The sequence below is a fragment of the Rissa tridactyla genome, chromosome 2, assembly GCF_028500815.1.
Source record: "Rissa tridactyla isolate bRisTri1 chromosome 2, bRisTri1.patW.cur.20221130, whole genome shotgun sequence".
NCBI lineage: Eukaryota > Metazoa > Chordata > Aves > Charadriiformes > Laridae > Rissa > Rissa tridactyla.
The window spans coordinates 81,748,182-81,760,194 of record NC_071467.1 but is presented as its reverse complement, the minus strand read 5'-3'; the positions used below and the strand labels follow the sequence as shown (position 1 = coordinate 81,760,194).

At 42.6% G+C, this 12,013-nt stretch overlaps 1 protein-coding gene across 2 annotated transcripts in view; it reads left to right on the top strand.

The window, feature by feature from the left end:
* The window catches only part of MYO10 (myosin X), a 170,977-nt gene that overhangs the window by 86,483 nt on the left and 72,481 nt on the right, over positions 1–12,013 (top strand). For both annotated transcript variants that reach the window (XM_054190799.1, XM_054190800.1), the window contains exon 4: positions 5,409–5,596. In XM_054190799.1, the coding sequence (XP_054046774.1) occupies positions 5,409–5,596 (188 nt within the window). The remainder of the gene's footprint in view (positions 1–5,408; positions 5,597–12,013) is intronic.

Genomic DNA, 12,013 nt, shown 5'->3' with positions numbered 1-12,013 from the left:
ATTGATTTTTGGCGTCATTGAAGAAATACAATGATAGAAATTGAGGAATGCGGTCTCCTTGTGCCTGTTTTAATAGTGCAAGCGGTTTTAGTTTCTGTTGTGATTGTTGATCAAAGACTTAGTTCAGGAGCAGCACATAAAGCCCTTGAACAGAGTTCTCCAGCCTGCTCCTGCCCTCTCTCCCACCCTCCCTGTAGCATGAGATATGCAAAGCCTGAAAGAAGTCCTTTTTTTCCCTCCCTTTCTTGTCCCCTATTTATTTATTTGTTTAAGAAAGAGGGAGGAATGGGATGTCTGAGATGCTAGAAGTCTATGAAGTACAGAGGGGTACCTTGATGTAGAGGGTGAAAGGAGGTCATGAGAAAAAGCGTGGAGAAAAATTGATGACCTTACACGGGAAGAGCAAGCTTGGGTAAAACACAGAAATCATAAAGGATCTTCAGAAATAGACAAGTTATTGTGGAGATGCAAAAGTCTTGACTTAAAAGGGAAGAAGTGGAAGGTGGATTGTTGCTGGATATGGAGCAAACCTGAAAGGATATACCCAAAAAAGCATCTGTGAAGGGGAAAAGATGGGGAGAGCAAGGTGGTCCTGATATATTTAGTATGTTTGGTTTATAGGATTAACGAAGTGATCTTGCATTGGGGCAGTTTCCTTTTTCATTGCTTTTTCTGTGTAAAGAACCTAAAAAATATTTTGAAGGGGAAATTTCTTACTCAACTTTTTCCTCTTTTAGTCTGAAAGCCTTTTCTACTTGGGAAAGACATTTCAAACTGTGTTTAGTTGATCTATTGCAAACTTGTTCCTTGTAATTTTAAACTGGCTTGGAAAAGTGTGTTTTAACCAATAAAGCTTTTTAAATCATTTACATTTGTTTGTCATCAAACTAAAGTGAACGGATTGCGTCTTCCGTAAGAAAAACAAACAAACAAAAAAAACAAAACCAAAAAACCCTCTCATGTTAGAAAGGAATACTCTAACCATTGCAAAGTTTTTCTGGAGCATTTCTGTTGATATCAGAAATCTTTGTGACCTCTTGAACCTTGTTAAAGAACTAATTGGGTTTGAGTGTTTGAAGAAGTTTGGGATGATTTCAAGAAACAGGTTCAAAGGTGATTGCTATCAGAAGGCAACAAGCAAAACAAAAAAAAAGCATTCAGAGAACTGATGAAAATTCTCTTCCTTTCTCAAGCACGTCTTTCATTTCGACTCTTGCAACGCCATCGCCTCACTGAATGTCTAGCTGAGAAGGCAGGGCTTGAACTTCTAATTTTGAAAGCCCTCTTAGAGGATCAGCAAACAATCTTATTTCCTCTTTTTGTGCTAAAAGGGGGAGCAGGAGTGTGACTGGAAGTGTTTTGGGAGATGCATTATCAATGTGAAATTTCAGTAAAAATTTGAAAGTGGAAAAGGAGCCCAACCTTTTAATGTGGTAATCACGGTGCTGCCTTGGGATTCAGGCTGAATAACTCAATTTTCATTTATTCTTGGGTTTGAATAAATATATTAGTAGTGATCTGATAACAAGTTGTTGCTGGTTTAGTCTGTAACAAAGTAATTCAAGAGTTTGTGTGTGGTTCTGTCTGAAGTGTTGAATTGGTCGTATAACAGAGGAAAGTAAACTGTCCTGTTCATTGCAAAGGATTTAAGAAGTCAGGCTTGTGATAGGAGCTCTACAGAGTATTTCTCTGAAACACCCCTCAAATTATTTCAACTGGAAATTTTCAGAAATCCTGTCTGCTTGCTAGTGCTCTGGCAGATGCGCGAGCGTTTTTCCTATTTTCATAACCACTTTGGAGTGCGTTCATTAAAATAAGTAATTATTGACTGCTAGAATCAGATTAGAAACTGCAAAGAACAAAGAGAAAATTAAATTCGCTCTCTTTTTAGCAAAGTGGAAGTGGCATTATGTGAAAATACCTTTTCTGAAATTTCATCCAAACGGCTGCTTTGTGATGTTAGCATAATAAAGTAATTCAGAGATCCTGCTTCCGACTGTTAACTGCTTTAATTGGCTGTATGATGGTGCCTGGTGCAGAAATAGCAGTTTGGGAGACGATACCCATCCACTGAACAGCCTGGCATTTTTTGTGTATCTTTACACCGGTTTAACTTGCTGCTAAGGTGCATGCACTGGCAAAACTGGAAAATCTGTCCTCCAAGAAAGGGGTTGCATGGGGGGCTGCTCGGGGTCCCCACGGGGAGGGAAAGCAGAGCCCTGCGAACAGGGAGGGGGTGAAGCGATGCTCTTCTGCCTGTGGCCGCAGGTCAGGTCCCTCGGGTCCCTGGCTTTGTGGCTCCTAGAGGTGCCAGGGTAGAGGCTAGCAGGAGTAGGATCTACTGTCTATAAAATACTGCTACTAGTGAGAGCGCGTGATAGTTACTGGATGGGAAAAGTAGTAAGCCTGGAAGTGATGCAGGAAATGATCCTGTTGAGTATCCCAGGAGAAATCTCCAAAGACTTTGGGAAGATACTTCTTTTAATGGGAACTTTTTTAATAATGGGAATAGTTTTTAATAACGGTACTGCTTCAGCTCATTGATACCTTGCTGAGCTACCTTGGGTTAAAGAGTAACTTTCTCTTGGGCCAGCTAACTCCTAGTTAGTCCGTTCAGACATCTAGTTGTGGGTTGGATTATGGCACTTGGCAGGTGATAATTCTGATTGACTGTGTCTGTAAAGAATATAGCTCTTCTTTTCCTTTTTTTTCTTTTTGTGATCTTGCCTTGGGATGAGAAAGTTGTTTTTTGAGGGCCTGAGTTTGTTCCATCTTGTATCTTTATAATTTGTTGACAATTTGTGCATGCATTAAACTTGTTCTGCAAAGAGGTAATACATAGTCAAAGCACCAGAAGACTGGAACCACAAAATTGGAGCTATTTTAGTACACGTTTCTTCATCTTTTTGCTGAAAGAAAAAGAGAGACAGAAGGAATTTTTAAAATAGTGACATGTCCTAAGCATTACTCCATAGGATGATTTAGGAATTGTTTTTGCCAGTATCATTTCTGCTGTTCACCAGGTTTCTGTTATTACCATAACACACTACCTTTTTCTCTGTGATACCTTAGATGAATTATTAGGCAATGAAGCCAGCTGACTTTATTTAATAAAAAATGTTTCTTATTTGCAGTAACGACTAGTATTCTGGAAGTGTTTATGTAATTTTTAAAAAGTTATGCTTAAGCCATGTGAAAGGCTGCCTCATGTCGAGCGAGTCTGTGCAGAAGTGGGCTGCTGTTGCCTCTTACGATATTTACCGTTTGAAACAGGAGAAGCAAGAAAAGTCAGACTATAGCCATGGGTGGTGCGGATTTGCCAGTGCTTTATCACAGGAAGATCAGGGAACATGGTGATGTGGTTTTGTCAGGTGCTTGATCACGCAGAAGCTAATAGAGTGGATGCTTACAGTTATAAAGTTGGATGGTATCGTGTTTCGTGGAGACTTTTTTTTATTTGCTTCTTTGCCGTGGCATCTGTTGTGATGGCGTGCGTCCAGTTACTCTTCTTACATTTTAGTCAGATTTTAATAAGGTAAAGAGGAAGATCTGTAGCAGTCTGTTTTATTGGTCATGCTTGCAGTATATTCATGTAACTTAAAAAAAAAAAAAAACCCTACCCAACTCTTAAAATTTTGCCTGTGCAATCTGTACTGAAATATGTATCAAACTGAGGAAGCTTGTTCTTGGAGACTTCCTCACTAGTTATTTAAGAACCCAAGAGGGGATGATCCCCTGAAATTAAGCTGCTGTCTCAGTGCTGTAATTGCCCTGCGATATGATCTCATGTTGAAATAGTATCTTTCCGCTAGATGAAACCTCCTGAGCTATTGCACAGCATGGGGGCTTTTATAAAACACACAGATTGGAAGTTCACAGCTCTGGAAAAGGTACTTGAGTTACAGCGAGGAGGAATATTCCCCTCGCAGCTAATAAAATTGTCATAATTTCAAGGACACTGCTGTAGTCCCCTTAGCAAAAGCTCAAAGCTGTGACTTGTGTTGGGCCTGATGGAGGAGGAACAGGTGGATAATGGGGAATGGAACAGCAGGCCAACAGTGAGAGAGGAGAGCTGATACACGGTGATAATTACCTGTTAATTAGGGAGAAGAGGGGGGCAGGTAGATGCAGAATGTAAATGCTGTGGAAGAGACTGACAGAGAAGAAAGGAGAATGTGATGGAGCTGGTGAGTTGCCCCCAGCTCTCAGTGAGTTGCCCCCAGGGTGGGTTGCCAGAGAAGAGGGCAGCCGCAGGAGGAGCTCGTGGGGCTGCGTTTCCGTGGTGTTCAAGATGCTGCTGGCCTTATCCAGCCATTCCTGGGTAGGGCACTGCGGAGGCAGAGAGAGCCCCAGCCCTGCTGTCAGCTTCTCAGCTGGTTCCTGTCGGGGGCAAGAGGGTTGACTGCTGGTGAAGCATCTGCATGTACCTGGGGACCGTGTCACAGGGCTGTGGAAGCCAGGTGTCAGCTTCCTGCCTGTAACCGCAGAAAGAGTGCTTAACAAAATTAAATTAGTATCACAGCGGTAACGCTGCACACACCATAGGATATATCAATTAATTTCACATGTCCCAGTAATGTACTGGAGATGCTGGATGTAACATGCTTAATGCTTATCTCCTACCTCACTTAACTCGATTTTATTTGAAAAATGTGTTGAAGTGGGCAGAGGGTGACTGAGAAAATGAACAGCATTGCAAATAGGCTGTTGCAAATGATCACGTTACCACAGCCTAATGAGTTAAGGCAACGGGAATGGGCATAAGCTGCTACCTGGGTGGTTTTAACTGATGTGCTCTCTAATTGCAATGGGATTCAAATGAGTGCCTTGTCAGCTGCCGTTGTGCATCAAACTAATAATAAATTAAGCTGGAGAAGCCCAATGTTTTGGGAGCATCTGCCAGTTCACGTGCTTTTCTTAGGGCCTGCTACCATATAATAGTGCTAGTGTCTACCATAATGTATGATACTTCTGTTTTAAAAATGAGTGACAGAGAAGGACTTTGATACTCTACATGGAAATACAGGCTTTTGCACCAATACTTGGGGGGATAGTCAGGTTTTTAGTAAGCTGAGCAAGTCCCTAAGAACACGTGAGAAGCAGCTGTAGACGAGAGCTCCTAGGCATTACTGCGCAGCTGTAAACATCATTAAGGCAGGGATTCGTACAGCCGAGAAGCTCTGTGCTGTCGGTGGGGTAAGGATGAAAGCATGACGGAGGTGGAAACAGCTTTTGCCCTTCTGTTGCTTTTGTTGAAAAGAAGAAAGCAGGGGAAAACACCAGCCACCTCTGTCCAAAGGATTGCTAGGCTTTTGCAAACATGTATGTGTTGTCTTTCATTTGGGAAGAGTGTCAATCTGTTCCACCTCATGTGTAATAACAAATCGGGGGGGGCTGTGTGCTTGCAGACCTACATCGGTTCGATAGTTGCCTCAGTGAACCCTTACAAGAGCATCCCGGGACTGTACGACCGCGCCGCTGTGGAGCGATACAGCAAGCACCACATGGGAGAGATTCCACCTCACATCTTCGCTGTGGCAAACGAGTGCTACCGCTGCCTCTGGAAGCGACATGACAACCAGTGTATCCTCATCAGGTAAACAGCTGCTGCTTTGATAATCCCTGCTGGTGCGCCTTCCGAGGTGATTTAGGAGCATGGTTTGGGCCACGTGGAGAGGAGAACTCCAGAAGAAAGCAGGCTTTTAAATCATCAGAGTTTTGGTAGTTCTGAACTCGCTCTGCATCATTCTGAGGACCTCTAACAAAATGTTAATTTTTCTTATGCGTCTCAAGATTTCATTTAGTGAAAAAAATCTATTGTATTGTTGTGCATTTTTTGCTACTCACCCATCTAATGTTACCCTAAGTGCTTTCCCCACCAGTTTAAACATCCCTCTGCAGCTCAGTAGTTTGTCACCACTGGACCCTGAACCCTGTGTTGAGAGGAAAAGCAAAAATAACCCACCAGTCCTGAGAACTGCAGTAAATAAGAATAGCAGAGTAGAAAACCCTCTACATTTCAGCCACTTAATTCTGCCTGATTAATCTTCCTTGCTTAATCTCGTTGTGCTTTAATTTAATGGTGATTTAATAGCTTCCTGTTTGATCCGCTGTGTCACTGGCATTCAGGGTCTCGGGGCTGCCGAGTGTACGTTGAGAGCAGTTGGCATTTCAATAGCTTTTCGCTGCTTTCAGCTCCTCCTTCCTTCTTGCTCCAGAAGAGCCGAAGACCCAGCCAGCTCTTTTCCCTTTCCCCTGCGTGCGAGCTCAGCTGCGTTGGCTCGCACGGACCAGGAGGAGCAGCTCGGTGGCGATGGCAGCCTGGCACCAGCCGTCGGGCTCCGAGCCAGGGGTGATGCTCGGGGTTGGGGGGGGTGAGAGAGCTTGTGCTTCCCCTTCCCCCTCCTCTCTCACTTTTGCGGTGTTTTTGTGATTAAACCTGTTTGCTCTTGCCTTCCTGCAGCCTACCAGCACAAGTTAAATGTGGAGAGCTCTTCAGACGCAAGGTGACAGAATTTTGGCTGTCTCCCGACCTCCACGGGAGCCCTTGCGACAGCCGTGGGGCAGAGAGGGGGTAAAGCAGAGTGAGAGCAGCATCTTTTGCAGTAGGCAGTCTCTACTGGCATTGAAGACTACAAGGCCAGTTTGCAAGGCTTCCTGGATAAGAGGAGGATCTGGTGCATGTGGTTCAACACCCAAGCTGCCGTTGGAAGGGAGGATCAGATGCAACACAGCTAGGGCTGGTTCCAAGTTTCTGCAAGCTCTCAGGTCACAGTCCCCGCCTGGCCTCGCCTCGAGTCAGGTCCTGCCTGGCAATGCCACAAGGGCAGAGGGGACTGAGTGTGTTTTTTCAGCTTTCTTCAACTGTATTTCTCCTCTTTATTATTCAATGCGTAGTGCTGTACATATAAAGCTGAGTCCAAGTGACACTCCAAGAAAAAATGAAATGCACAGAGATGTTTGTCATGTGAAAATAGCTAGCCTGGAATCACGATTTCATGTTTTAATGCCAGGTAGTTACTTGCAAACGGTCTGTGTACCCAAATTTTGGGGACTGAAATAATTTCTGGTGCCTAGCAGGTTGCCATTGGTATTTTTGCCATTCTGCACTGTCCCGAGTATTTTACCTTTCCTTCTAGTTCCCCACAAGCTGCCAAGAGAAAAGTAGGTTGTGTCCTAAAAAGGACATAAGCAGAAGTCTCTGATGTTCCAGAGGAGTCTCCAGCAATCCCTGCTCTGTAAACCATGTACTTTGGTACAGATAAGCCATACTATGGAGAAGTTTTGCATTAGCAGTCCCTTTTAAAATTGTTCAGTGTGGTCATGGATTAAAACGATTTGTTCAGTGTTTCAGACAAGTGCCGCAATACAACCTTATAAGGGTATCTTGTTTCTACAGAAATTGAAGGAGCATGCAGTTCAAATAAAAAAATAAAAAGTCGAATCTATTTTCCTAAAATAGTATTTTCTCCTCTATCCGTGAAGGACTCAGAGTGGGACTTTTTAAAATTACCAAAAGTTTTCAGTGGCCCTCGTGAGGTTTTGTAAAGTCCCTGTGATCATATACTTAGTTTAGGGCATCAGAAGTGCACTTATCATCTTCAGCACCCGGCTCATTCCTGCATCTTTTACTGGTTTTGAATTAGATGTTCCAGCAAGTCACTGTCAGGCTTTCTTGGTTACTACTGACGTTTGAAAAAAAAAAAAAATGGTCAAGTGGAGTTCTGCAGTGGCTGAGTTCGGGCAAATATTCTGGTCTTGTATTTAATCTAAGAGACAATAGAAAGGAAAGTTTTGTTGCATCACGAAAACACCATAAACAGTTACGTCCAGTTAAAATGAATGAATTGTTCGTGTGGGCTTCACATTCTGACAGGTGGTTTCACCTGCTCCCGGCTTTGGGATCTAAAAACTCAGTAGCAAGTTGTGACAGCCCCGTGAGGTAAGGTACTGAACGCTTTCTTGTGATCCTCTGGACTTGAAGTGCCCTCTGCTGGCATCCAGAATTAGCTCAGCTGTGTAGCGGAGCTACTTTCTTAAGGCGCTGGGTTCAAAAACCTGTGGAAAAGCTTCTACTGTTCTGAAATACTTGGGATATTTGTCTGGGTGGGGTAAGATGAGAGGGTTAAGGCAAGAACCCGAATTAAAAACTGTCATCAGTAGTGACTCAAAATGTAATATAAGTGTGAGACCATTTTTCCAGTATAACCACCCAGACCAGAGATGAAAAGGAAGGAAATGCAGAAGAGATCATATTAAATGGAGTCATCCAAAGATGCTTATTTATCAGTCTGTGTTACACAGGCTTATTTTAATACATGATAATGCTGCATAAAAATGACTTAGCGGCCTAAAATGTCAACAGAATGGCACATTGAAGAAGCTGTGCACAACCTGTGTATTAGAATATTTACACAGTTGTGAAATGGTATTCTCGCTCTCCCAGGCTAAAAATTGTTTATCTGGCTATTGAACTAGAGTTTTCATGTAGACAAAAACATCTACAGCAACGAATGCTCAGATTCATGTTGATCTGAACCTTACTGCAGAGTACAGTTCAATTTAAAACAGGAAAAAAAAAACAAACAAAACACCACAGTAAAATTTGATGTTACAACAGACATGTTAAAAAAAAAAAAAAGACAAACAAACAGGAAAAAAAAGACAAAACTCCAACATATCCTGATTTTTCAGCTAGATGCCTTGGCAGAAGGGAGTCCATCTTACTCAAGGACTGGCAAAACAGCTTGTCCTGACATAGGGGAGGGACTGAGTACCCCCATGATAAGCTGATGTTCACAAGTTGGAACCAAGTTCAAACCTCCACTGCTTTATTGTAAGAATAGGAAAATATCTTTAGGAGGTTTTGTTTTGTTGCTGCTCTGTTTGAGGTGGTCTGGTCCGTGCACAAGCAAACACATGCTCTTCTCTCAGATACAATAGCAGGTGATCCCCTTTAAAGCACTCGAAAAGAAGTGTAAAGCAGTTGAAGGAGCAGCAACAGTCACCCTCAATGACATTCAGGTCAGTGCCACGAGTGGGAAATCACAGTGTGACACCAGTTTGTTCTCTCCATTATCACCTGGTGGCCTAACATTTTTGTTGTTGTTCAGCCTGAAAATCAATATGAACCAAAGTACTCTTTGGATGAGACCCAGACTTGTGATGGGGAGACGTTCTTACGAGACTGACACACCAAAAATTCACAGATTTGTTTGACGATCTGTATTTGCTGAAGAGACCTATTTTGTCTGTGTGTGTCTGTCTTTGGGGTTTTAAAGCCAGCAGAGGGATCTGAGAAGTAATTTAGAGTAGTGTTGATACCGCCTCACTCACGCCATGTCCTTCAGAATGAGGAGTCTCTCTTGGTGATCCCTTTTTCCACTGCAGCAGTCTCGAGTCCAGGCTGCTGTGCCTTAGCGAGGTGTCCTGCATAGAACAAGTCATGGAGAAAGTCTAAAAATCCCCTAAGTGGGGGCCTTGTGGGTTGCTGTCACACTTAATATATTCACAATACTGAATGTAGTGATGTGGAACAAGCCGGGCACTTAAACTCACGGGGTGGAAAGGTTGCTGGAAAGGTTGACTGTGCACTAAAAAATTCACCCTTTTACTGACCTTGGCAAGTTCTTGTAGACATAGGCTTTCTAAGGAGTCTGAAAGATTGACCCCACTTAACCTACCATTAGTGTACATACTGTAGGGTTGAATAAACAACTTTAAAGTTTAGCATGCTTGTTCTTGATTTTCATCTCATTAACAATAGCTGTTTTTTTATAAAGGAAAAATGCAGAGCCAACTTGATGCACATAAAATTATGAGTCCTGAGCTGAGCAATAGCATGCAGGGATGGGATCTTGCTGTTGTGCCAGAGGGCTCCAGGAACCCATCCACTCAACGCTCAGTAGTAATTGTAAAACTGAATAGAATAGAACGGTTACTAGTAAGTGAATAGACAACCTTGGGTAAATCCAGCATTTGCTCATATCTTTAGTATTTGGTATGAGCGTTTTTCCCCCTTGCTTGATATCCAGGAGGGCTTTGTGGAACTGGAGGTGGTTCAAAGGAGAACAGAAAGGAGCAATCGAAAGTATAGCATGGCTTCGTATGTGGGAATGGCTAATGGAGATGAGCAACTGTAATTGCAGGGGCAATCCATGAAGTCATACACAGCAGAGAGCGGGAGCGCTGGGATGAGTTCTTGGTTTCTCCTTCCAATACGAGAACTAAGGGACATCAAATGAAGCTAATAGGAGGCAGATCCAAAATGAAACACATTTTTTTAAGGGAGTACAGCTAAAAACTCATGGAAGGTAAATCCTTTGAGGGTTAAAAGACACACAGAAACCAGGTTTAGGTCGGGAGCCCTCTGAACAGCAAATAACTGGAAGCTGGAAGAACACAGAAGGGAAGTATTGCATGTCTTCCCCAGGCATCTCCATTTGGCAACTGCCAGAGATAGGACACGGGGCAGGTAGATCTTTGGCCTGACCCAGTTCTGAGCCTCTCCTGTTCTAGTTGTAGAATTGCTCTTGATTATGGTGGGCTAATTTTCAGCTTCCATAGAACTGCAGGTGCTCCAGAGCATGGGACAGAGGGTGGGGACAGAGGAAGGACGGTGTCAGTGAAAGAGCTGGTGTCCTCCTTGGCAGCTACGTTCTTGCTGTCGAGCTGTACACTGCTTAGAGGGTGAGAATTTAGGCAGGAAGAAGTATGTATCCGTTGATGATTTTTTGCACTAGATAAGGATAATGCAAGGGTTTGTGAAGCTCTTTCAAAACTACTAGCAGAAATGTTTTGTACAAGGAGCGAATATTAAATATGGGGATTATTAAATATTCACTTTGTTGCAAAGGAGTGTGAGTGAGGGCCTGCAAAGAGAAAGGGAACAAATACCAAAAAGGCCAGGCGTTAAGGTTAAAACTAGATTAAAAATACTACAGAATTTGTTTGAGAGGGTGTAAGTATGATGGATGAGTCATACTTGTTGGAACATATCAGCAGGTAGCATATCTTGTATGAAGCTTTATGAAACATTTTAAAGACTCTGATTCTTCTTGGGAAACACTTCGATCTCAGCCACAAAACTTCGTGTCTCTTTATGTTTTCTGAATGCCTCTTCTCTGATCATTTTTGTATTTGTTGGCATTCATTTGCAGGAAAATGCCATGCTGCTTTCTTGGGCTGTACCTTTCTCCTTTGCTTTTTACTGGAAAGCATCGTTATACTTTGCTGTAACCTAAAATCACCAGGGTCACCACTCAGCAATGGCACAACAAAAGACTGTCAAATAAACTAAGTGTGCTCCACATGCCCAGTTGTGCTCCGTCAAAGTCTCCCGCTTGCTGCAATGAAAAGGGTAGGACAAGACCAAAATGTCCCTCCTTTCGTTGGGAGCAAACTGGAATTAGACACAGCTTAATTAGGAATTAGGAAAACTAGGAATTAGGCTGAAGTTTAGGATATAATGCTGTGACTTCAGATGAGAAGTAAGCAAACTAGACAAACCTTAACCGCAAGTTATGTTTCTTAATGGCTCAAGGTGTGTTTTTAATTAGAAGACTATATAATTGAAGGGAAATTATACTGCAGAAATGCGCCAAAGTTATACCTTCTCTTTACAAAGTATTGTTTTTGAAGAGAAACAGAGTATATTGCCTTCTGTTTGTATCAACAAGGTTGCTTATTAACAGTTTGTTTCTAAAATGTCAATTTAGCATTATCAAATAGCTTTGTTCTGCAGTGGGTGAAGATGAGAGGTTTTACATCTCTGATGATGAGAGGTGAAAACTGTATTTTGAACTCATGGGAATCTGATCTATTTGGATGGGCAAATAAAAAGTTTGTTTAAAGACTACGTAGCTCACTTCGAATATAATTATTAATTATACTAGTAGCCTTTGTGTGTTATAATATGCATTGGTGTCTCGAACCTCTTCCTCCCAGCAGAGCGCCCTCCTTAGCTAGACTGCTGCAACATAGTCCCAAACTCTACCATCTTAGTTCATGTTCT